The following is a 27,590-nucleotide window of genomic DNA, read 5'->3' as shown; positions in this document are numbered from 1 at the left end:
TGTATTTTGCTAACGTGTTTAGCTAATAGATTTACATATTTTATCTTCCCTGTAAAACATTTTAAAAATCTGAAATGGTGGCTTTATTCACAAGATCTGTATCTTTCATCTGGTGTCTTGGACTTGTGATTTAATGATATTTAGATGCTACTATCTACTTGTGAAGCTATGCTAGCTATGCTAATCAGTGTGTGGGGGGGTGGGGGGTGATCCCGGACCCGGGGTAGAGGCTCGTTAGAGGTTAATAATCGATCAAATTGAAGACGGGTCTATCTGTTTTCAATACAGGAGATCAACAAACTAACGCTACTTATCTAGTCTTGCGCAACTCTCAAACAGTACACATGCGTTACACTGTTTCCAGGTGGCCTTACTTCTTCATTGCACAAAGGAATAACCTCAACCTATTTCCAAAGAGTGGTGACATCCAGTGGAAGCGGTAGGAACTGAAAACAGGGTGATTATAAATCCAGTATTCCAATGAAATCTCATTGAACAGATAGTGACTTAAAAAAATAAAAATAATTAATGGTTAGTCCTCGGGGTTTTGCCTGCTACATAAGTTCTGTTATACTTACAGACATGATTCAAAGAGTTTTAGAAACTTCAGAGTGTTTTCTATCAAAATCTACTAATAATATGAATATCTTATATTCTGGGAATGAGTAGAAGGAAGTTGAAATTGGGCACGCTATTTATCCAATAGTGAATTTGCTGCCCCCTATCCTAGAGAAGTTATTAAGGAGATGTATATCTATAATTCCATGTGTATAACTTGTATTATCATCTACATTTATGATGAGTATTTCTGTTGAATCGATGTGGCTATGCAAAATCACTGGATGTTTTTGGAACTAGTGAAAGTAAGGCGCCAATGTAAACTCAGATTTTTTTATATAAATATGAACTTTATCAAACAAAACATACATGTTTTGTGTAACATGAAGTCCTATGAGTGTCATCTGATGAATATCATCAAAGGATAGTGATTAATTTTATCTATATTTGTGCTTTTTGTGACTGCTATCTTTGGCTGGAAAAATGGCAAAATTTTTCTGTGACTTGGTGGTAACCTAACATAATTGTTTGTGGTGCTTTTGCTGAAAAGCCTATTTGAAATCAGACACTTTGGTGGGATTAACAACAAGATTACCTTTAAAATGGTATAAAATACATGTATGTATGTATGAATTTTAATTATGAGATTTCTGTTGTTTGAATTTGGCACCCTGCACTTTCACTGGCTGTTGTCATATCATCCCGTTAACGGGATTGCAGCCATAAGAAGTTTTTAATGCATTCTGTTCAATTCGCAAAAACATTGAAAACAGTAATTATTGTGTTATAATAACAAGCTGTAAATAAAGAGACAATCAACATTTCCCTCAAATGTGTATTCAATTTAACAGATCATAATGCAGTTTGTTTCAGTTTATAACAGTCAATCAGACTTTAGTTTTTGATACTATATAGTTATATACAGTGGTGGAAAAAGTACTCAATTGTCATACTTGAGTAAAGGTGAAGATACCTTAATAAAAAATAACTAAAGTAAAAGTGAAAGTCATCCAGTAAAGTACTACTTGAATAAAAGTCTAAAATCAAGTATCAAAAGTAAATGTAATTGTTAAAATATACCTAAATCTCTAAGGTCTATGCAAAGTTACACCCCTGTTTCACAATTAATGATGCAGGTTGGTTCAGCTTATAACAGTCAATCAATGTATTTATTTCAAAACAAGTTATTTATGTACACTCTTCTAATACTAATAGCTTTCTCAGGTCTATGCAAAGTTACACCCATTTTCTCTATCTATATAAAGTGGAGTGGCTGTTTCTCTTTCACACAGTCAGAGTTAACAATCGAGCTCCCACCAATTCAGCTTCAACACAAACCATGTTCCCTGCATCTCTGCTGCTGCTGTTGACAGCTGCATCATGTAAGTCTCTTTCAATTTTAGTTTTTGAAACTGAAAAAGTTATTTGTGATTCTGTATCGATAGCTTACACTGTCAAATTACTTTTCTGATTACTCTGTAAATCCATAGATTGTTTTCATTCTAATTCTTCCATTGACAGGTGTACACTGTGGTCTTGAGCTCACACAACCAAGCTCATTGGATGTAAAGCCTGGAGAGTCTTTGAGCATCACCTGTAAAGTCTCTGGGTATTCTCTGACTGATAGCAGCAACGTCTATGGAATAGGCTGGATCCGTCAGCCTGTAGGAAAAGCACTTGAATGGATTTGGACCATCTATTATGATGGAAGCTCAAACTCTCAAAGTTCCCTAAAAGACAGGTTCAGTGTCACAAGAGACACTTCTAGCAATACTGTGTCTTTGAAAGGACAGAGTCTGCAGACTGAAGACACAGCTGTGTATTATTGTGCTCGGTAGCCACAGTGATTCAAACCAGCAGCAGACCAGTACAAAAACCCTATATGTATGTGATGAATCTAGCACAACACAACAATAAGGCATTTATTTACCACCAGTAGAGACATAAAAACAGTAGGCCTGTATTTGTTCAAATCAAGTTCTATAAAACAAAATGTCAAATGTTCTGACTGATACATTGGCACAATAACAAACAGCAGGGTCTACACCATGAGTCTTCACCAAGTCCAATACATTTCATAACTGGCAAGATATGTATTATATAGACCAACAATTCTAAAGGAACAGCCATTTAACGCCATGAAGATGCAAATGTTCCGTGTTCCAAGAGCCAACGTCTCCTCCCATTACAATAGTCTGCTATAATAACTGAACTCCACAGACCATCTCCCTCAGTCACAACTGCCACTTCCAGTCTCCTCCTTTGTTTCGAGAACCTTAGGATTTACCCACAATGAGAGTTCTAGAATGTGTTTTCCTCCCGGCTCTCATCTCAGGTGAGTTAACTGGAGTTATTTCTGTCCAGTGTGGGAGAGAAGAGTGGAGCTGTGCTAATTGGCTGGTGGGTGACAGTCATCTAAACTCTCTGTCTGTGTTTCAGCTGTTCAGGGACAGTCACTCACCTCCTCTGAGTCAGTGGTGAAGAGCCCTGGAGAGTCAGTAACACTGTCCTGTACTGTGTCTGGATTCTCCATGGGTAGCTACAACATGCACTGGATCCGTCAGAAACCAGGGAAAGGACTAGAGTGGATTGGATCTCTCCAGGGCCAGTTCACCATCACCAAAGACAACTCCAAAAACTAGCTGTACTTAGAGGTGAGAAGTCTGAAGCCTCTGCTGTTCATTCTTGTGCCAGAGACACATTGAGACAGGAGGCTGCAGCGTCAGTACAAAAACTGATCATCACTGATCTCAATATGAGGCAATGAGGTGTGTCTGTCTTTTAGAAACACTCTCTATAGCCCTGTTAATACCTGGTTCTAACATGTATCCTTTGTCCTGATATTGTCCACATTCTGATTCTGCCTACATTCTTAGACAGGTGTAGACAATTGAAAGACTCATTGTGATCTGAGTGATCAGATTTTCCTGACCACCTCCAGAGGTAGTCAGACAAGCATTCTATCTGGATAGCTTATGTAGATGGATCTGGACAGTGAAACCATTTAAATACTTATTATCCTGCCCACCTTAAAATCATTGACAGGTGGCACAATTGGCTTATGAGATCAATAGTTGAAATAAATAAATATTATTTTGAAAGAATATGTGCCAAATAATTTGCATACAGGAAGGGACCAGGATATCTGGTCACAATGCAGACACAGTGGACGGATAAGAGACACATTTTACTACCATGTGTACGCGCAACTGCTACAATGTGGGCACAATCAGAATGTGGAAAAGATCAAGACAAAGGAACGTCAGGTATAAACAGGGCTTTTGACACGAGCAGAACCACTGAACTGTAGTGGGAAAACAAGTTGTACGCTGATATCAATGTTATCCGCATAAAATCATCCACACACATTACAAACAGTGAAAAACACATTTATACAATTCAGTTCATACTAGCTATTACAATTTAATCATCTTTATCCGAACATAATTATAATCGCGTAAAACAGAAATCAGAAATAAACTAAAACGAAAGAGTAATGGACCATGTATAGATCTTTGGGAAACTCCAGAAGTTAGATTATTGAAAGGGGATAAGCAGTAGAGAAAATCTTTATGTTGTCCTATATAGGGAAATATGCTTGTTTATGTGCTGTTCAGCGTTATACTGTATAAAAATATAAAACATACAGTATGAAAAACAGAGAGCCGAATGAAGGACAGGGAGGAAAGGGAGTCAGGGTATGGAGCAGATTTCTCCCCTCTCAGTTCCTATTTAAGCCTATAGAGGGCTGTCTATGCAAAGCCTCCTTCCCCTTCATCCATTAAAAATCAGACACTCAGACCTGGCCTTCTCATTAACAATGTGGACTGTCTGGAGTTTAGTTCTCATGGTGATGTCTGTAATAAGTAAGTGACAGTATTCTGTCCGCTAGAATGAATGTCTTATCATTTACATGAATTCTTTCAAAATCAGCTGCTACAACGGTGTCTATCAACATGTTTATAGATGTCACTGTTTATGTGTAGGAATGTTTCCACTCTAAAGTTTCTAAAGTATTTCATTTCCACAGGGGTTCATGGTCAGACACAGACACAGAGTCTGGAACAGTGGTCAAAAAGTCTGGAGAAAAACCAACTGACCTGTACATATGATGGGTATGGTGGAAATATTGATGCAGCTTGGATCAGACAGGCTCCTGGAAAAGGACTGGAGTGGGTTTCCTATAATAGCAGTGGTAGTTGTTCTACTACCCCCAGTTAGTTCAGGGTCGGTTCACCATCTCCAGAGACAACAGCAAGCAGTAGGTGTACAGTGCATTTGGAAAGTATTCAGACCCCTTCCCTTTTTCCACATTTTGTTAAGATTCCTCATCAATCTATACACAATACCCCATAATGACAAAGCAAAAACAGGTTTTTAGAAAATTTTGCAAATGTATTAAAAAAACAAACAGAAATACCTTATTTACACAAGTATTCAGACCCTTTGCTATGAGACTCAAAATTGAGCTCAGGTGCATCCTGTTTCCATTCATCGTCTTTGAGATGTTTCTACAACTTTATTGGAGTCCAGCTGTTGTAAATTCAATTGATTGGACATGATTTGGAAAGACACACAACTGTCTATATAAGGTCCCACAGCTGACAGTGCATGTCAGAGCAAAACCAAGCCATGAGGTCGAAGAAATTGTCCGTAGAGCTCCGTGACAGGATTGTGTCGAGGCACAGATCTGGAGTACAAAAATATTTCTGCAGCATTGAAGCTCTCCAGGAACACAGTGGCCTCCATCATTCTTAAATGGAAGAAGTTTGGAACCACCAAGACTCTTCCCTGAGCTGGCCGCCCGGCAAAATTGAGCAATCGGGGAAGACCAGGGTGTGACCAAGAACCCAATGGTCACTCTGACAAAGCTCTAGTTCCTCTGTGGAGATGGGAGAACCTTCCAGAAGGACAACGATCTCTGCAGCAATCCAACAATCAGGCCTTTATGGTAGAGTGGCCAGACGGAAGCCACTTCTCCGTAAAAGGCACATGACAGCCTGCTTGGAGATTGTCACAAGGCACCTAAAGACTCTCAGACCATGAGAAACAAGATTCTCTGGTCTAATGAAACCAAGATTGAAATCTTTGGCCTGAATGTCAAGTGTCACGTCTGGAGGAAACCTGGCACCATCCCTACGGTGAAGCATGGTGGTGGCAGCATTATGCTGTGGGGATGTTTTTCAGAGGCAGGGACTGGGAGACTAGTCAGGATGGAGGCAAAGATGAACGACGCAAAGTACAGAGAGATCCTTGATGAAAACCTGCTCCAGAGCACTCAGGACCTTAGACTGGAGCAAGGGCTCACCTTCCAAACGAACAATGACCCTAAGCACACAACCAACACACTGAAGGAGTGGCTTTGGGACAAGTCTCTGAATGTCCTTCAGTGGCCCAGCCAGAGCCCGGACTTGAACCCAATCGAAAATCTCTGGAGAGACCTGAAAATTGCTGTGCAGCAACGCTCCCTATCCAACCTGATAGACTTTGAGAGGATCTGCAGAGAAGAATCAGAGAAACTCCCCAAATACAGGTGTGCCAAGCTTGTAGCGTCATACCCAAGAAGACTGGAGTCTGTAATCGCTGCCAAAGGTGCTTCAACAAAGTACTGAGTAAATGTTTTATTTTCATAAATTAGCAAACATTTTTATAAACCTGTTTTTGCTTTGTCATTATGGGGTATTGTTTGTAGATTGATGAGGGGAAAAAAACGATTTCATCAATTTAAGAACAAGCTGTAACGTAACAAAATGTGGAAAAAGTCAAGGGGTCTGAAAACTTTCCGAAGGCACTGTACATGAATGCAGAAGTCCATTTCATGCACTTCATTAGCTATTATGTTTTGAGCATCTTTATCTAAAAAAATTATGCAAAGTCGTATGTAACAAGAATGTTGCTATTGTAAGAAATCTAAAAGTTACCACACATGTATAATAACTTGATGTCGTGTTACTGTATTACCTTATGTCTCATGAATATATGTGTTAGTCATCTTGAAGCTGCAAAAGTGGTCTACTCTAATGTTGATTCCATGTCCCTCACCGGTGCGTCAATCTAAGTAACATAATAAAAAAATCTCCATTGAAATCCGTCAGTTTAAGCTAGACCTGTCTTTTTGCATGGGCTGCATCTCAATTCACCACACCCGCCTATGATGGCCTTCTGCATCTGCGGTGGAAGCTGGCCGAGCTAAAGCGGTGTTTGTCAGAACATGAGACAACCCGAAAATTGTTATTTTCGTGAAAACGTTGCTTCCGAACGATTTGGCTGAAGTATGGAGGTAGTTTTGTGCCTACACAATAAAATGGGTTCAATATGTGTCCAAAAACATATAAATTTTCTGAGCTTTCTTATATCTCCTAGATATAGGACAGACACTTCAAAACCTCATTCCTTATGATTCATTTTTTTACTGCCTTTTTTGCCATTAATGGATGTGTTATTCAATGCATTTCTATGTGCTACAGTAGATACCTAAAGGGGTCCTAAAATTATAAAACAAATAGCTAAATGATCCATGGTACAACCATCTTAAAACAATTCCATATGTCATCTTAGAACCCTTAGAAAATACTTACCTTTAGTTGAAACTCGAAACATAACTCTATACAAACTATATTTGACTACCTTGAGTATTTTAAATGTTGGTATTTTCAAATAAACTACAACATACAACTCTTTTCTGCCCAGGTCTGAACTCCACAATAGATTCCCAAGAAGGGATGAGCAGTATTTTTTTATTTTATTAGGATCCCCATTAAGTGTTGCGAAAGCAACAGCTGCTCTTCCTAGGGTCCACACAAAACATGAAACATGACATAGTACAGAACATGAATAAACACGAACAGCTCATGGACAGAACTACACACATTTAAAAAAGGCACACATAGCCTACATATCAGTACATACACACAAAGTATTTAGGTCAAATAGGGAAGAGGCCTTGTGCAGGCAGGTGTTGCTTTATCTGTTTTTTCAAACCAGGTTTTCTTTTCATTCGAGCAATATATGATAATTGCTCTATATAATACTGTAAGCATTCTTGAATTTGTTCTGGAATTGGTGACTAAGACATACATCCAATTCAATACTAATGGTACTGTCCCACATAAGGAAATATTCTTGTTGTTGTGCTGTTCAGCATTGCATAAAATACAAAACATATCTAGTGTGAACATCCCATATGAAAAATCTGAACTACAGAGAGCAGAATAAAGAACAGGGAGGAGAGAGAATCAAGGAATAGAGCAGATCTCTCCCACTCAGTCTGTATTTAAACCTCTAGAGGGCGGTCTATGCAAAGAATCCTTACCCTTCAACCCTTTATAATCAGACACTAAATTCTGGGCTTCTCATTGTAGGCAGCTTGGACTGATATTACAGCCAGTCTGGTACTAACTAATACTGAACCATGAGGACTGTCTGGACTTTAGTACTTATGGTGGTGTCTGTAAAAAGTAAGTGACAATATTATATGTCAACTAAAATGAATGTACCATCATTTTCATGTGTTTAAAAAAAAACTGCTAGAAAGATTGATGGATTTTTTGTAAATGCATTTCCAAAGGTGTTCAGGGTCAGACACTGACTGAGTCTGAATCAGTGGTTAAAAAGCCTGGAGATTCCCACAAACTGACCTGTACATATTCTGGGTTTGGTGGCAACTATTGGAATGCTTGGATCAGACAGGCTCCTGGGAAAGGACTGGAGTGGGTTGCAACTATCAGTAATGGTGGTGGCAGCACTTACTACTCTCAGTCTGTTCAGGGTCAGTTCACCATCTCCAGAGACAACAGCAAGCAGCAGGTGTATCTCCAGATGAATAGCCTGAAGACTGAAGACTCTGCTGTTTATTATTGTGCCAGAGACACAGTGACACAAGAGGCTGCAGCACCATACAAAAACTGATCCAGCACTTCTCTTACTGTGAGAGTCTGTGAAACAATTCTAAGCTCCAGTCTCTGTCAACATAAATCCCACGGCCCCACCAACGCTAGGAGAGAGTAAACACATGCTACTCTAAATTATAACCATCATTATTTGAAAAGCATAAAACACACCTGTCACCTGTCATTTGTAAGATAAATACACTGCTCAAAAAAATAAAGGGAACACTTAAACAACACAATGTAACTCCAAGTCATTCACACTTCTGTGAAATCAAACTGTCCACTTAGGAAGCAACACTGATTGACAATAAATTTCACATGCTGTTGTGCAAATGGAATAGACAAAAGGTGGAAATTATAGGCAATTAGCAAGACACCCCCAAAAAAGTAGTGATTCTGCAGGTGGTGACCACAGACAACTTCTCAGTTCCTATGCTTCCTGGCTGATGTTTTGGTCACTTTTGAATGCTGGCGGTGCTCTCACTCTAGTGGTAGCATGAGACGGAGTCCACAACCCACACAAGTGGCTCAGGTAGTGCAGTTCATCCAGGATGGCACATCAATGCGAGCTGTGGCAAAAAGGTTTGCTGTGTCTGTCAGCGTAGTGTCCAGAGCATGGAGGCGCTACCAGGAGACAGGCCAGTACATCAGGAGACGTGGAGGAGGCCGTAGGAGGGCAACAACCCAGCAGCAGGACCGCTACCTCCGCCTTTGTGCAAGGAGGTGCACTGCCAGAGCCCTGCAAAATGACCTCCAGCAGGCCACAAATGTGCATGTGTCAGCATATGGTCTCACAAAGGGTCTGAGGATCTCATCTCGGTACCTAATGGCAGTCAGGCTACGTCTGGCGAGCACATGGAGCACATGACCAAAAGCATGGTCAAGCAAGTTAATAATGTTTCCGTCATTTTCAGACCACTAAACAACTATTGATTTAGAACCACAGAGTTAACGTAAGTCGCAAAGAAAACAGGAGCTGCCTCCACTATTCCAGCAACATTTCAACATGTCAAAATCATCAAATTACCTAATACAGTGACAACTAAAAGATACCAAAAAAATGTTTGTCCAAGCAATGTACATTAAACTAAATATGATGTGGCTGTCCATGTTTCTGATTAATGTGTGTGTGTGTGTGTGTGTGTGTGTGTGTGTGTGTGTGTGTGTGTGTGTGTGTGTGTGTGTGTGTGTGTGTGTTCGTGCAAGTAGAAAAAACATGTTGACTCGCCAATGCCATCCTCTTCTCTTTCATGTTGATTAAATGGTTTAACAATCTGTCATACAGTACACACTTTTATTTTTTGTTGTCTTAGGCTACCTGGCTAAAATCCTTGCTCGCTAGCCTAACTTCCTTTCATGGGCAACGATAGCCAGTTAACATTAGCCTTCTACAGTACATCTAGCCACATATTTAACTTCAATTGCTCTCAGGCCAGGGGCATAACGTATGAATTAATTGGTTAATTCAGAATCACCGTTATAATCACTGGCCAGTATGGAGAATTAAGTAAAACCCAAATTAAGTAAGTAAAAGTCCAAATCTCCATCCATGACTAATATAGGGATGGAACCATTTTAGCTAGTTAGCTAGCAACTCGAGGACAACAACATAACGAGATGCAACAATTCAAGTTGTTTCTGTCAATGACGTATGCTCTTGGTGCGATTTCATAGGAGTGACGCCAAATCCAAACTGGCTTCCCTTTATACTTTTTTTGGTGTGCCAGGACCATTCACAGTTCAGCTCACTCAGTTCAGCTCAACACTGATTGGCTATTATTTTAACCTTTTTTTATCAAGGGAGACAAAATGCTCGCTGGCTTTCCTTGCATTCAATGCTACGGGCGGCAACAATGTCACACTCTTTTGGACCAGACAGCATCATATAGATGGCCTACACATAGAGAGACACATATCGCTCGGATGCTTTCTCCGGTGAGATACATTTAGCCTCTTGCGAATTGAAGGACAATTACAAAACACAGAGAGATGAAAGATAAAGATCATGTTTTTTTATTGGTCAATTTTTGGGGGCAGCCTGGCTTCCCTTGGCATCCAAGAATACACGCCACTGCATATTAAGCTGTTCCCCATCTCTGAGTTCTCTATATTATATTATGGCATATACATTTTATTGTATATTATGTGTTCCTATACCCTACTGCCCTGTAAGGAGGAGTCAATGCATAACTCTGAGCTATTCCATCACTACTTATCTCACTGCAGAGTGCAGGAGAGGGAGAGGGACTGAAGCTCTGACTAGACTGAGGAACAGAGACACACCATAACTACAAATACAGTTGAAGTCTACAGTTGAAGTGTGCATACAGTCTGTTCTCAAAAGTAGTGGAAAACACACTGTCCACTGAAATCAATGTTATCCACATAAAACACATAATAAACTGTGAAAATGTAAATTAACACAGAAGTACATTTTATGCAATTCAGTCTGTTTTGAGTATCTTTATCGGACAGGATTATATTAATGTGATCATCAAACAGAAATCTTTGCTCCAGTCTGTCAACATCAATCCCATGGCCCCACCAACGCTGGGAAAGAATAGACTAGACACATCACACTCTAAATTATAACCCAAATATCCATAATTAGTTGAAAAGCATAATACCTGTCGTCTTTTGTAAAATAACTGTATGAATATCATCATGAAACTTTCACTGAAAACTGTAAAGCCATTCAAAGTTAATTAACAATGTCAAATTACCAACAGTATCAATAATAAATGTGGTCATTCAGTAAAATTATCATCAATGTCAAGCAGCTCAAACCATTTATTTTGTAATGCCTTTCAATTAGGTACGCTTATTTGAATGTAATCAGTTTTAAAATGTATGCATTTCAGAGGTATCACATCAACAAACATAATTAACATTACACTTCTGGGTAGCATATAAGGGTAATTAATGTAAAGTAAATATTGTAATGAACCAAGTACAGTATGGGTCTCACGGGGGAAGCCAATAGGTACATTCTGCTTTAAAAAACAACAACAAATCCAATAAGCATGCACAGTGATATATATTAGTCGTTTATTTATCTCTCCCTTTCATGCCAACTCTCTCACTCTATGCAAAGCAACTCTCCTCTCTGTATATAAAGATAAGTGTCCATCTGTCAATCACTCAGTTGGTGTAAAAGCAGCTCCCACTAGTTCAGCTTTGTCTGACACTTCGGCAAATGGTTACAGTGTGTTAGTACAAGGTGTGGAGATGGGTTGCATGGAAGTACCTTCGTATAACGTGGAACATGAGTCTGATCTTATTTCTGGTTTCGTTGTTGTTTGGAGTGAGGCTTAGACTACCGGTGAAGGGGGTCTGATTCATTTTGGGAAACGATTTTGCTGGAGAGAAGGTTGTGCTAAATTCTGTCATATGTAAGGAACCCAGAGTAGAGGAACCTGATGGGTTATCAGAAAAGTACCCTAGAGTGTTCTCAGTGTGTGCCATTACACGTGCTATGTCTAAGAGTCTAGTGTTGAGGAGGATGGTCGATCTGTCCGAGAAGTTGAAAGAATTGACCTCTCCTTAGACAACCCCAAAGGTTTTAGTACCACTGAAGGAAGAGAGGGTCCCTACAGTTGATACTTTGATGTCTAGGAAGAAGTTGATTGCGGAACAGAGTAAAGATGTTTAAATCACCCCTCTTTTTGCTGAGATACGTCCAGAGGAGGAGCTTGATGAAGTTTCTGTGGGTTACTTTGACAGAGATGGTGTTCTAATGAGGAAATTATGTTCTCACGCCACTTCTGGGCAGGATGATTAGCCCAGTGTATCTCAAATTGTCATTCCAGTTACGCTTCGACAAGTGATGGTAGTATGGCAAGCCATCCTGGGGTCAATAAGACGTATGACCGTATTTTGCTTCATATCTTCTGGCCTGGTCTGAAACAGGATGTTGTGTCTTACTGTAAATCCTGTTATGTTTGGCAGTGGATAGGTAAACCAAACCAAGCTGTGCCGATTGCACCTTTGCAGTCTATTCCTGCTTTTGACGTACCTTTCAGCACGGTTCTGGTGGACTGGGTTGGTCCTTTGCCCAAAGCAAAGAGTGGTAACCTGTTTCTCTTAACCATCATGTGCGCTGCCACTCGTTTCCCTGAGGCCATTCCACTGAGGAAAATCATGAGAGGAAAGTTACTACGGATATTGCAGGAGTTTCCCCTTGATTACCATGTCCGTGGTAAGGACAAATTCGTAGCTGATTGTCTTTGAAGGCTGGGCAGTCAGCACGTTTTCTGTAGAGGTTTTAGCCAGTGTGTAGCCCTGGCTCACAATTTTATTTTTACTGTACGTTTTGCCGTTTTGGAGATACATTTTGTTTTGGTTGGGCTCTTTCCAAGGGGATGAGAGTTATAGAAGTGCACGTGAGTTTTTCAAAACTTGAGATTTAGGCAGCCATAAAAATATAAATAAATAAAATATACTATAACAAAATTGTAAAATATATATTTTTTAAGTGGGTGTATATACAGTTGAAGACGGAAGTTTACATACACTTAGGCTGGAGTTATTAAAACTCGTTTTTCAACCACTCCACAAATTTCTTGTCAACAAACTATAGTTTTGGCAAGTCGGTTAGGACATCTACTTTGTGCATGACACAAGTCATTTTTCCAACAATTGTTAACAGACCGATTATTTCGCTTATAATTCACTGTATCACAATTCCAGTGGGTCAGAAGTTTACATACACTAAGTTGACTGTGCCTTTAAACAGCTTGGGAAATTCCAGAAAATCATGTCATTGCTTTAGAAGCTCCTGATAGGCTCATTGACATAATTTGAGTCAATTGGAGGTGTACCTGTGGATGTATTTCAAGGCCTACCTTCAAACTCAGTGCCTCTTTGCTTGACATCATGGGAAAATCAAAAGAAATCAGCCAAGACCTCTGAATTTGTTTTATAGACGCCACAAGTCTGCTTCACCCTTGGGAGCAATTTCCAAATGCCTGAAGTTACCACGTTCATCTGTACAAACAATAGTACGCAAGTATAAACACTATGGGACCACGCAGCCGTCACACCGCTCAGGAAGAAGACTCGTTCTGTCTCCTAGAGATCAACGTACTTTGGTGTGAAAAGTGCAAATCAATCCCAGAACAACAGCAAAGGACCTTGTGAAGATGCTGGAGGAAACAAGTACAAAAGTATCTATATCCACAGTAAAACGAGTCCTATATCGACATAACCCGAAAGGCCACTCAGCAGGGAAGAAGCCACTGCTCCAAAACCGCCATTTAAAAGCCAGACTACGGGTTGCAACTGCACATGGGGACAAAGATCGTACTTTTTGGAGAAATGTCCTCTGGTCTGATGAATCAAAAACAGAACTGTTTGGCCATAATGACCATCGTTATGTTTGGAGGAAAAGGGGGAGGCTTGCAAGCCGAAGAACACCATCCCAACCGTGAAGCACGGCGTGGCAGCATCACGTTGTGGGGGTGCTTTGCTCAAGTAGGGACTGGTGCACTTCACAAAATAGATGGCATCATGAGTTAGGAAAATTATGTGGATATATTGAAGCAACATCTCAAGACATAGTCAGGAAGTTAAAGCTTGGTCGCCAATGTGTCTTCCAAATGGACAATGACCCCAAGCATACTTCCAAAGTTGTGGCAAAATGGCTTAAGGACAACAAAGTCAAGGTATTGGAGTGGCCATCACAAAGCCCTGACCTCAATCCTATAGAAAATGTGTGGGCAGAACTGAAAAAGCGTGTGCGAGCAAGGAGGCGTACACACCTGACTCAGTTACACCAGCTCTGTCAGGAGGAATGGGCCAAAATTCACCCAATTTATTGTGGGAAGCTTGTGGAAGGCTACCCAAAACGTTTGACCCAAGTTAAACAATTTAAAGGCAATGCTACCAAATACTAATTGAGTGTATGTAAACTTCTGACCCACTGGAAATGTGATGAAATAAATAAAAGCTGAAATAAATTATTCTCTCTAATATTATTCTGATGTTTCACATTCTTAAAATAAAGTGGTTATCCTAATTTACCTAAGACAGGGAAGTTTTACTTGGATTAAATGTCCGGAATTGTGAAAAACTGAGTTTAAATGTATTTGGCTAAGGTGTATGTAATCTTCCGACTTCAACTGTATATTCGATATAGTACTATTTCTGTTTGCTGAAATGTGACATTTGGTTTCATGCAAATAAGCTCATCAAACTGAAAGATATACAAATAAATGCTTTTAGCTGTGAAAGATTGTATAAATTATTGATCCTGCTTGGGGTTATTTGCTATTGTCAACTGATTACGAATGCTTATAAAGTATTATAAGGATTTTTGTACTGTTATCTTGACAAGTTGTCAGGTATATTTTGGTTATAATTAAGAGTTTGATGTGTCTATTCTCTCCTATAGTGTTTGTGGGGCCATGGGATTGATGTAACAGAGACTGGAGCTCAGAATCATCTCATTGACTCTCACAATAAGATAAGTGCTTGATCAGTTTTTGTACAGTGCTGCAGCCTCCTGTGCCACTGTGCCTCTGGCACAATAATAAACAGCAGTCTTCAGAGTTCAGACTGTTCATCTGGAGATACACCTGCTGCTTGCTGTTGTCTCTGGAGATGGTGAACCGACCCTGAACTGACTGGGAGTAGTAAGTGCTGCCACCACTTGGACCAGATATGTAAGCTATCTACTCCAATCCTTTTCTAGAAGCCTGTCTGATCCAGGTCAGTTTGTGTTGTTCCCCAGGCTTTTTAACTGCTGGTCCAGACTCAGTCAGTGTCTGACTATTAACACCTGTGGAAATTTAAAGTTTAGATGTTAATTCCTACGTCATCTCCACAATCTGCTAGATTTGATTTAACACTTATAAACATTGTCACCTGTCAGACATGTTATCAGTAGCAGTAGTCCATAAATCCATGCAGAACTATGGTGTGTCCCTGTTCCTCAGTCTAGTCAGTGCTTCAGTCCCTCTCCTCCACTCTGCAGTGAGATAAGTAGTGATGGAAGAGGTCAGAGGTTTGCATTGACTCCTCCTCACAGGGTGGGAAGATCACACAGAGATTAAATAGAGAACTCAGAGATGGGGAACAGGTTTATATGTTCTGAATACCTTGTTAATTACTTGTTCATGTGACATCTAGAAAGCTTGACCAGACTGGGCAAGAGGTAGTTTGAATGTTAGAGGCTGGACTCTTATAGTGTAGTGCTTTGTGATATTGTTGTTGTATTATTTACACTAATGATACTCAGTATTATTCTAGTGTGACACAAAGAGAGGAAGTAGTACCCCACCTATCCATGTTGTACAGCTGGTTCCCCAGCTTCAGTCAGTGTGTCTGTCGAGCGGTGGCGGTTCTAGCTTGTAAGGCTCCCTGGGGCGAACCCCCCCTTCAGCGGGGGGGGGGGGTCACCCCCCTGAACTGTAATTTTTATTCAGACATTTGGAACAACACAAATAAATAATCACAACATTTAAAACTATATAAATATATACAAACATAAGACTCATAAGTACCAAAAAGAAGTAACAAAGACAAATAGAAACATACTGCAGTATATAAATACAATAAAAAAGATAATCTAATTATTACAGTATTACCCTATTCTTAACAAAAAAAACACAAATAAAACTAAATTGCACAAATCCTACATCACACAAATACACAAATAGAATAACACACTTATAAAGAAGACATCCTGATTATTACACTATTGCACTTCAAACAAGAAACACAAACTAAATTGCACAACTAATTGCATTAGTACTGTACAAAGTTAGAGGTGCGCTATTTGATAGATTCCCTGCTCCCCCTACCTCGGGCTTCCAGTGGGGAAACCTGAGGACAACCTACCCCCGCCCCCCGTCCCCCTCCCCATCTCCTACTTCTGAGTGGGAGACCTTCCCAGGCAGTAGCCTTCCTAGCTCACAAACTAGAATCAGGGAGCCCACCCCGACAAGGTTAATTGACCCACAGTCCCACACTGTGACATGATACCATTGAAGTGACGTGCAAATGAGTGATAGAAAACCGATCACGCAAATGTCACCATTCCAAATGTAATTTTATTTATTTATTTTTTAAAATGTGCGGGCGCCCCGTGCCACCCCCGGCGAGATGCCGTCCTGGGAGGGTGCCCATGTCGCCTGTACCTAAATCCGCCACTGGCGAGCACAATAATAAACAGCAGAGTCCTCTGATCTCAGACTCTTGGCCTACTAGAACTGTGTGCTTGTGAAGACGTCCTCAGTCAGTGTGAACTGGCCTTTCATTCATTCTCCCAATCCACTCCAGGGCTTTTTCATAAGCTCCATTAATCAGGGATAGTTAGTGCAGGTCTTGTTATATTGTCAGTCCTAGCTACCTATAATGAGAAAAACAGAGCTGACTGTCTGATTATAAAGAGATGAAGGGGAAGAAGACTTTGTATAGCCCGCCCTCTAGAGGTTTAAATAGAGTCTGAGAGGGAGAGTTTTTCTTTCAGGGTTGATATTGGCAGCATTGTTTCTCGGAACAGCACAGGATGACATCATTTATTGGATTAATGCAATAAACTTGTTCCATCTAAACTTGTTCTGGACCATATATTCTTGTTCCATCTATACTTCTATAAGATTATTAACTTCATGGTTCTGTATTCAATATTTTACGAAATCTGGATATTCATACAGATTGTCATGCATATTTTATTATTTTTATGTAGTCATGTAAATTATGGTTATAATTTAGAGTATGATATGTCTATTCTTTCCTTGTCACGCCCTGGCCTTAGTATTCTTTGTTTTCTTAATTATTTTAGTTAGGTCAGGGTGTGACATGGGGAATGTATGTGTTTTTGTAGTGTCTAGGGTGGTTGTAAGGTTTAGGGGGTTTATTAGAGTAGTTGGGTTTATGTTTAGTATAGTAGTCTAGCTGTGTCTATGGTTGAGTGTAGGTATCTAGGAAAGTCTATGGTTGCCTGAATTGGGTCTCAATTAGAGACAGCTGGTTATTGTTGTCTCTGATTGGGAGCCATATTTAAGGCAACCATAGGCTTTAGCTGTTTGTGGGGAATTGTCTATGTCGAAGTGTTTTGTGGCAGCACTGATTTTTGTATAGCTTCACGGTCGTCTGTTCTGTTTGTTGTTTTGGTTTTTTCCTTCTTTAAAATAAAAGATGTACTTTCCACGCGCTGCGCCTTGGTCCTCTCTCAGTCCCGTTGACGATCGTGACATTCCTATAGTGTTGGTGGGGTCATGGGATTGATGTTAATGAAGCTGCCAGTTGAGGACTTGTGAGGCGTCTGTTTCTCAAACTAGACACTCTAATGTACTTGTCCTCTTGCTCATTTGTGCACCGGGGCCTCCCACTCCTCTTTCTATGCTGGTTAGAGCCCGTTTGCGCTGTTCTGTGAAGGAAATAGTACAGAGCGATTTTAAATGGACGAAAAAATGTGCTTTTCTTTCAAAAACAAGGACATTTCTAAGTGACCCCAAACTGTTTAACGGTAGTGTACCATACTCAACAGACAGGTTGACACATACCATGCTCAATTGTATATAACATAACGAAATATTAAAAACAAAAACATTTGCTAAGAATATAAATTATTCACAAATAAAATTTAATGGGACGAGTATAGATTGTTGATGAACACCAACAGTTATATTGCTATATGCTGTACCATTGCATGAAACATTGATGACAATAATACTTGTTTTGATAGGAATAAGATGCTGTTAACAAAGGGAGATTCCAAAGTTTGTAGTGCAGGTTGATGCAGCTTAATATAGTCATGCCAATAGATCCACCAACCATCTCAACTGTATACAATGTCCAACCCTTCTTCTCTCTGTATATAAAGAAAAGTATGTTTGTCACTCAGTTAGAATGATGGGAGCTGCAGTTGTTTACTCTAACTTCAAACCATGCTAACTACAAACCATGCTTTGTGCATCTCTGAAGGGCCATCAGTTTATGGGACAAAAAACAGAGTAATATACACTGAAATGTAATGGAAAATATGATACACTGAAGGATTTAATCTGTTTTGTTTGTTTTGTTTTACAGGTGTGTTCTTCAGACTGAACTAACACAGCCAGGCTCATTACAGCGTGCCAAATTACAGCGTGCCATGTAAAGGCACGGGGACGAAAACCAAACAAACACGTATACAAAACACAGGGTTGAAACCCAAACAAAAGAGCGAGGGGTACCTCAAATAAGACCCATAACATACACGCACAATAATACAACACGGGACGAGAGCCGCAATCATCTACAAAGACAAATAGAAACAAGCGGCACGAAAGCCAAAACAACAAGGCACAGGTACTCACACGACCAACAGACATTGGAACAATAATTGACAGAAGAATGGATAACCAAAGGGCACATTTAGACACATACCATCACTTACGAATTGGAACCATGTGTGCGTGATGACACAGTTCAGTGCCTAGAGGCCGGTGACGTAGACCTCCGCAACGGGTGCACGGAATGAGCAACAGTACTGGAGGGATCTGTGACACTATCGATCTGATATTCTGTTTACCACGCCTACCACTTGCTACCGCTGTTTTGTTCTGTGGGTATTCATTCGCAGTTGTGTCGGTATTCTAAGCCAAACTGCTATTCAGTATTTATGTTTGCATGCATGAATAACTATGCTACTACTTTCAGCATTTAGTTTGTATTATTTTGGTAAGACAGCTGTGTGTATGCCTGCATTCACATAGGGAAATTCACAAATTTTTCAAACAGAAATTTGCATCCTGTAGCTCTAACTCCAAAAAGTTTTGGTACACTGTAAAGTCCACAGAGAACAAGAGCACCTCCTCCCAGCTGCCCACTGCACTGAGGCTAGGTAACACGGTCACCACCGATAAATCCATGATAATCGAAAATTTCAATAAGCATTTCTCTACGGCTGGCCATGCTTTCCTCCTGGCTACCCCAACCCCGGCCAACAGCTCCGCCCCCCCCCCCCCCCCCCCACAGCTACTTGCCCGAGCATCCCCAGCTTCTCCTTCACCCAAATCCAGATAGCAGATGTTCTGAAAGAGCTGCGAAACCTGGACCCGTACAAATCAGCTGGGCTAGACAATCTGGACCCTCTCTTTCTAAAATTGTCCGCCGCCGTTGTTGTAACCCCTATTACCAGTCTGTTCAACCTTTCTTTTGTATCGTCCGAGATCCCTAAAGATTGGAAAGCTGACGCGGTCATCCCCCTCTTCAAAGGGGGTGACACTCTAGACCCAAACTGTTATAGATCTATATCCATCCTGCCCTGCCTCTCTAAAGGCTTCGAAAGCCAAGTTAATAAACAGATCACTGACCATTTCGAAACCCACCGTACCTTCTCCGCTGTGCAATCCGGTTTCCGAGCTGGTCACGGGTCCACCTCAGCCACGCTCAAGGTACTAAACGATATCATAACCGCCATCGATAAAAGACAGTACAGTGCAGCCGTCTTCATTGACCTGGCCAAGGCTTTTGACTCTGTCAATCACCACATTCTTATCGGCAGACTCAATAGCTTTGGTTTCTCAAATGACTGCCTCGCCTGGTTCACCAACTACTTCGCAGAAAGAGTTCAGTGTGTCAAATCGGAGGGCCTGTTGTCCGGACCTCTGGCAGTCTCTATGGGGGTACCACAGGGTTCAATTCTCGGGCCGACTCTTTTCTCTGTATAAATCAATGATGTCGCTCTTGCTGCGGGTGATTCCCTGATCCACCTCTACGTAGACGACACCATTCTGTATACATCTGGCCCTTCGTTGGACACTGTGTTAACTAACCTCCAAACCTCCGACTAGCATCACTACCCTGGACGGTTCTGACCTAGAATATGTGGACAACTGCAAATACCTTGGTGTCTGGCTAGACTGTAAACTCTCCTTCCAGACTCATATTAAACATCTCCAATCCAAAATCAAATATAGAATTGGCTTTCTATTTTGCAACAAAGCCTCCTTCACTCACGCCGCCAAACTTACCCTAGTAAAACTGACTATACTACCGATCCTCGACTTCAGCGTTGTCATCTATAAAATAGCTTCCAATACTCTACTCAGCAAAATGGATGCAGTCTATCACAGTGTCATCCGTTTTGCTACCAAAGCCCCTTATACCACCCACCACTGCGACCTGTATGCTCTAGTCGGCTGGCCCTCGCTACATATTCATCGCCAGACCCACTGGCTCCAGGTCATCTATAAGTCTATGCTAGGTAAAGCTCTGCCTTATCTCAGCTCACTGGTCACGATAACAACACCCACCCGTAGCACGCGCTCCAGCAGGCATATCTCACTGGTCATCCCCAAAGCCAACAACTCATTTGGCCGCCTTTCCTTCCAGTTCTCTGCTGCCAGTGACTGGAACGAATTGCAAAAATCGCTGAAGCTGGAGACTTATATTTCCCTCACTAACTTTAAACATCATCTATCTGAGCAGCTAACCGATGACTGCAGCTGTGCATAGTCCATCTGTGAATAGCCCACCCAATCTACCTACCTCATCACCATATTGTTTTTATTTACTTTTCTGCTCTTTTGCACACCAATATCTCTACTTGCACATCATCATCTGCTCATTTATCACTCCAGTGTTAATCTGCTAAATTGTAATTACTTCGCTACTATGGCCTATTTATTGTCTACCTCCTCACGCCATTTGCACACACTGTATATAGACTTTCTTTTTTCTATTGTGTTATTGACTGTACGCTTGTTTATTCCATGTGTAACTCTGTGTTGTTGTTTGTGTCGCACTGCTTTGCTTTATCTTGGCCAGGTCGCAGTTGTAAATGAGAACTTGTTCTCAACTAGCTTACCTGGTTAAATAAAGGTGAAATAAAAATAACAAATAAATAAAATACATTTACAAACAGCCCATCTTGTAACCTATAATAAAAACATTCAATGATCTCGGAGTCTTGGCATTTTAACTTCATGTTTATTGTGTTATACCGTGATTATATAAGAAAAATTCTATATAATTACAACGCAAGAACCCCAAACAAACTCCCTGGCCAGTTACAACTGCCCACATAGTATCATTGTCTTGGCGCCCCCAGTCTGAGCTGCATCCTGTGAGTCGCTCTCCATTTGGTGGTGATAGAAATACACAAATAAATGCATAAATAAGGATTATTATTTCAAAAGTCCAGCTAATTAGTAATGTTGAGCTCAACCAGCAAGGCCCAATATCCATAGAGCCTGGAGAGTCTCTGACCATGTCCTGTAGGGTCTCTGAGTATTATTTGACTGATGATAACTACGCAACAGCTTGGTTCTGCTAGCCTGCAGGGAAAGCACCTGAATGGATTACTCAAATTTGGGATGTTGGAACAATTAGATTCACTGAAAAACAAGTTCAGCATTTCCAAAGACCCTTCTAGCAGCATAGTGACTAACAGGTCAAGGTCTGCAGACTGAAGACACAGCTGTGTATTACTGTGCACGGCTCCACAGTGATACAACCAGGGCCAACCTGTACAAACACACTCAGCCCCGTATGAACATAAAATGGATGTTACCTGGCAGGCATACTTATACTAATATCACAGTATTAGCACAGAATATGCAGTAATATTCAATCATTATATTATTTAGTAGCATACTTCCAATTTCATTTGTATGTGGCCACCCCTTCAAATTCATGGATTTGGTATATTTCAGCCATACCCTTTGCTGACAGGTGTATAAAATGGAGCACACAGAGAAACATTCGCAGTAGGATGGCCCGTGCTGAAGAGCTCACTGACTTTCAACGTGGCACCGTCATAGGATGCCACCTTTCCAACAAGTCGGTTTGTCCAATTTCTCCACTGCTAGAGCTGCTCCGGTCGACTGTAAGTGCTGTTATTGTGAAGTGGAAACGTCTAGGAGCAGCAACAGGTCAGTTGCAAAGTGGTAGTCCACACAAGGTCACAGAACGGGACCACCAAGTGCCGAAGCACGTATCGAGATAAAATCGTCTGTCCTCAGTTGCAACACTCACTACTGAGTAGTGCAACACTCCAAACTGCCTCTGGTAACATCGTCAGCACCAGAACTGTTCGTCGGGAGCTTCATGAAATGGGTGTCCATGGCCAAGCAGCCACACACAAGCCTAAGATCACCATGCTCAATGCCAAACGTTGGATAGAGTGGTGTAAAGCTTGCCGACTGACGAATCTGAGTTTGGCGGATGCCAGGAGAATTCTACCTACCCGAATGAATAGCGCCAACTGTAAAGTTTGGTGGAGGAGGAATAATGTTTTTTCATGGTTCGGGCTCTTAATGCTAAAGCATACAATGACATTCTAGACGATTCTGTGTTTCCAACTTTGTGGCAACAGTTTGGTGAAGGCCCTTTCCTGTTTCAGCATGACAATGCCCCCGTGCACAAAGTGAGGTCTATATGGTTTGTCGAGATCGGTGTGGAAGATCTTGACTGGCCTGCACAGAGCTCTGACCTCTACCCCATTGAACACCTTTGGGATGAATTGGAACGCCGCCTGCGAGCCAGGCATAATAGCCCAACATCAGTGCCCGACCTCACTAATGCTCTTGTGGCTGAATGGAAGCATGTCCCCGCAGCAATGTTCCAACAACTAGTGGAAATCTTTCCCAGAAGAGTGGAGGCTGTAACAGCACCTCTTTGGGCTAGGCGTGCCGCTAGCGACCCACCTCGACAACATCCGGTGAAATTGCAGAGCGCGAAATTCAAAATACAAAAATCGTAATATTAAACTTTCATGAAAATACAAGTGTCTTACATGGTTCAAAAGCTTAGAATCTTGGTAATCGAACTGCTTTGTCAGATTTCAAAAAGGCTTTACGCGAAAGCATAGCATCCGATTGTCTGAGGACAGCGCCTCACATTAACATAATTTCCAAACCAGCACAGGCGTCACAAATTCAGAAATAGCGATAAAATAAATCACTTACTTTTGAAGATCTTCCTCTGTTTGCAATCCCAAGGGTCCCAGCTACACAATGAATGGTTGTTTTGTTCGATAAAGTCCTTCTTTATATCCACAAAACGCTGTTTAGTTGGCGCCATTGAATTCAATAATCCACTCCTTCAACATGCATACAAAGGATTCCAAAATGTTACCAGCAAAGTTCGTCCAAATAAGTCAAACGATGTTTTTTATTAATCCTCATGTTGTCTAATATCTAAATAAACGATAATATTTCAGACGGAGAATACTATGTTCAATAGCAAAGGAAAAGAACGAACAGCGCACCCTAGTTCACGCGCGCAAAAAGGCTACTTTTGCCTTGGCGCTCATCTTGGAAAGAGTACAAATACTTAATTTTTCAAAAAACAAGCCTAAAACCTTGTATAAAAACTGTTGACATCTACTGGAAGCCATGGGAACTGCAATCTGGGAGGCAGAAATGAGATTTTTCAATAGCATTGCATTGGAATTCATTGGGAGCTCAAAAAGAAAATTCTGGATGGATTCTCCTCCTGGATGGTATTTTTATTTTTTTTACCTTGATTTAACTTGGCAAGTCATAGAACAAATTCTTATTTACAATGACGGCCTAGGAACATTGGGTTAGGAACAGCCTTTTTCAAGGGCAGAAAGACAGATTTTTAACTTGTCAGCTTCGATCTAGCAACCTTTCGGTTACTGGCCCAATGCTCTAACCACTAGGGTACCTGCCGCCCTTAACGCTTGCTTGTTAGCAGAGCATGTAGTTCTTAAGCGGCATTTATTCAGACCCTTTGCTATGAGACTCAAAATTGAGATCAGGTGCATCATGTTTCCATTGATCATCCTTCAGATGTTTCTACAACTTGATTGGAGTCCACCAAAAACCTATATTCAAGTGATTGGACATGATTAGAAAAGGCACACACCTATCGATATAAGGTCCCACAATTGACAGTACATGTCAGGGCAAAAACCAAAATATGAGGTGTCGTGGTAATTTCCTGTATTATTAAATGATGAGAGAGCAAACCACACACAAGTCAGAGTTATATTTTAAAGTCCATCTTTAATTATATGAGCTTCACCATAGCCCTTTGACTCTCAGATCAATTCAGTGTCTAAATGAATTCTCTGAGAGTGCTTACAAAACAATTCTTAGTATAGTTTATTGCCAAGATACACCCCTCTCAACTCACATGACGAACCACAGATCTTAGGAACATTACAAAGGGCCTTTTACAGTATAAGAGGAGTATCCCATAGTCAGATAGCATTAGCTATAAATTATCGTTCATTTTGGTCTCTTTAACCGAGGTTCCAATCTCGTTCTTGGTACCACTTAGGACCAAAACATTACCTCATCCAATGGCATATATCAATTGTCAATTCTAGATACTCCCATCTTAAATACACCCCCTCTTCTCCTCACTCCTGGAGAAGCTCACTAAGGGGAGTGAACCTCTAGGTCATATGCTACGAAAGATAAGTTCAACACATCAGAGGGGTACAATGGTTCCAGACACTGCCATTCTCCTCCCCTCTCTGGGCCCCAAGTGACTTTTCCCTAGAGAGAAAGGAAAATGCAACTGCCGACAGTATAGTTCAAAAAGAGACATTCTAACTGACAAGTATCCCACATAAGCATAATATGAAAGTAAATAAAACATCTCATTTATCTATGTTACCTAACTAATTCTGATTCAGCTACGACAGAGGTTAAAGGAATTGTCTGTAGAGCTTCCAGACAGGATTGCGTCGAAGCACTGATCTGGGGAAAAGTACCAAAACATGAAATATTAAATTTACATACGTTTTCAGACAATTTACTCAGTACTTTGTTGAATCCCCTTTGGCAGCGATTACAGTACTGAGTCTTCTTGGGTATGACGCTACAAGCTTGGCACACCGGTGTTTATCCCATTCTTCTCTACACTTCCTCTCATGCTCTGTCAGGTTGGATGGGGAGAGTAGCTGCACAGCTATTTTCAGGTTTCTCCAGAGTTGTTCGATCAGGTTTAAGTCCGGGCTCTGGCTGGGGCACTGAATGACATTCAGAGTCTTCTCCCGAAGCTACTCCTGCGTTGTCTTTGAAACATTTTTGTTTAGCAGGTGTTTGTTGTGATTTCAGGCTGGATCAGTCTCCTCCTCAGGTGAAAAGGACTGGAGATGCTGTTAAATTGTTCTGTAAAATGTCTGGTTTCTCAACGAGTGGCTTCTGGATACACTGGATAAGGCAGAACCAAGGCAAGGCTTTGGCTAGTTGATGTACTACTTCCTCTCTTTGTGTCACATTGGAATAATACTGAGTAGCATTACTGTAAAGAATACAACAATATCACAAAGCACCACACTATAAAAGTCCACCCTCTAACATTCAAACTATCTTTTGCCCAGTCTGTTCAAGCTTCCATGTTGTCCCATGAACAAGTAATAAACAAACTATTCAGAACATATGAACCTGTTCACCATCTCGCAATTCTATTTTTAGTCTATGTGTGATCTTCCCACCGTGAGGAGGAGTCAATGCAAAACTCTGAGATCTTCTACCACTACTTATTTCACTGCAGAGTATAGGAGAGGGACTGAAGCACTGACTAGATTGAGGAACAGGGACACACCATAGTTCAGCATGGATTCTATGACTGGACTACTGCTACTGATAACATGCCTGACAGGTGACAACGTTTATGTGTTGAATCAAATCTAACAGATTGTAAAAAGGACGTAGGAATTAACATCTATACTTTCTATTTCCACAGGTGTTAACAGTCAGACATTGACTGAGTCTGGACCAGTAGTTAAAAATCCTGGGGAACCACACAAACTGACCTGTACTTATGATGGAATATCAAACAATAACGCTGATATTAGCTGGATAAGACAAGCTCCTGGTAAAGGGCTGGAGTGGGTTTGTCATATTTCTGCACCAAGTGGGGCTGACAAATACTACTCCCAGTCTGTTCAGGGTCAGTTCACCATCTCCAGAGACAACAGCAAGCAGCAGGTGTATCTCCAGATGAATAGTCTGAAGACTGAAGACTCTGCTGTTTATTATTGTGCCAGAGACACAGTGACACAGGAGGCTGCAGTGCTGTACAAAAACTGATCAAGCACTTCTCTCACTGTGAGATTCATTGAGTTCCAGTCTCTGTCAACATCAATGCCATGGCCCCACAAACACTATAGGAGAGAATAGACACATCATTCTCTAAATTATATAATAATTACTTGAAAAGCATAAAATAAACCTGACAACCTGTCAAGATAACTGTATGAATATCCTCATGAAACTAACTGAAAACTTTATAGCCATTCATTGTCAGTTGACAATAGCAAATAACCCCAAACAACCCCAACAATAATGTATGAAATCATTCAGTGAAATTAATTATCCATCTTTAGCAGCTAAAACCATTTATTTGGTAATGTCTTTCAATTTGGTGAGCTTATTTGCATGAAAACAAATGTCACATTTCTGCAAATATAATTAGTACAATTTTGAATATAATACCATGAAGGTCATTAATGTAAAAGAGTAATGGAACAAGTATCATTGTGGGGGCGATATATAGGCATTGATTGAAGCTCAATGTTAAAATCTCCCTACCGTCACATCTAAGCAAATATGACACCAATCCCGATGGAAATTTGCAAATCAACTTGACTGGTGGTACACAACACACTCCCCGCCTCCCATTTGGCCATTACCAATAACCACATACTGGATTTTTTAACAGGGTCGTTAGCAAATACATTTTTTTAATAATTATTTTTTCATTATTATTTTACCCCTTTTTCTCCCCAATTTCGTGGTATCCAATTGGTAGTGTCTACTGTCTTGTCTCATCGCTGCAACTCCCGTACGGACTCGGGAGATGCGAAGGTCGAGAGCCATGCGTCCTCCGAAACACAACCCAACCAAGCCGCACTGCTTCTTGACACAAATCACATCCAACCCGGAAGCCAGCCGCACCAATGTGTCGGAGGAAACACCGTACACCTAGCGAACTGGTCAGCGTGCACTGCGCCCGGCCCACCACAGGAGTCGCTAGTGTGCAATGAGACAAGGATATCCCTGCCGGCCAAACCCTCCCTAACCTGGATGACGCTGGGCCAATTTTGCCCCGCCCCATGGGCCTCCCGGTCGCGGCCGGCTGCGGCAGAGTCTGGGCTCGAACCCAGAATCTCTGGTGGCACAGCTAGCACTGCGATGAGCAAATTCTTTTTTGGAGTATTTGTTATGC

At 41.0% G+C, this 27,590-nt stretch overlaps 1 protein-coding gene across 1 annotated transcript in view; it reads left to right on the top strand.

Moving 5' to 3' along the window:
- Positions 1–1,857: 1,857 nt before the first annotated feature.
- Positions 1,858–27,590, top strand: part of ighd (immunoglobulin heavy constant delta) — a 252,691-nt gene continuing 226,958 nt past the window's right edge. Inside the window, exons 1-2 of the mRNA XM_071398153.1 lie at positions 1,858–1,940; positions 2,080–2,392. Of these exons, the coding sequence (XP_071254254.1) occupies positions 1,898–1,940; positions 2,080–2,392 (356 nt within the window). The 5' untranslated portion in view covers positions 1,858–1,897. The remainder of the gene's footprint in view (positions 1,941–2,079; positions 2,393–27,590) is intronic.

This window comes from Salvelinus alpinus, chromosome 1 (genome assembly GCF_045679555.1).
Source record: "Salvelinus alpinus chromosome 1, SLU_Salpinus.1, whole genome shotgun sequence".
Taxonomy (NCBI): domain Eukaryota; kingdom Metazoa; phylum Chordata; class Actinopteri; order Salmoniformes; family Salmonidae; genus Salvelinus; species Salvelinus alpinus.
The sequence above is the reverse complement of the archived record's forward strand: the minus strand, read 5'-3'. Positions and strand labels throughout refer to the sequence as shown.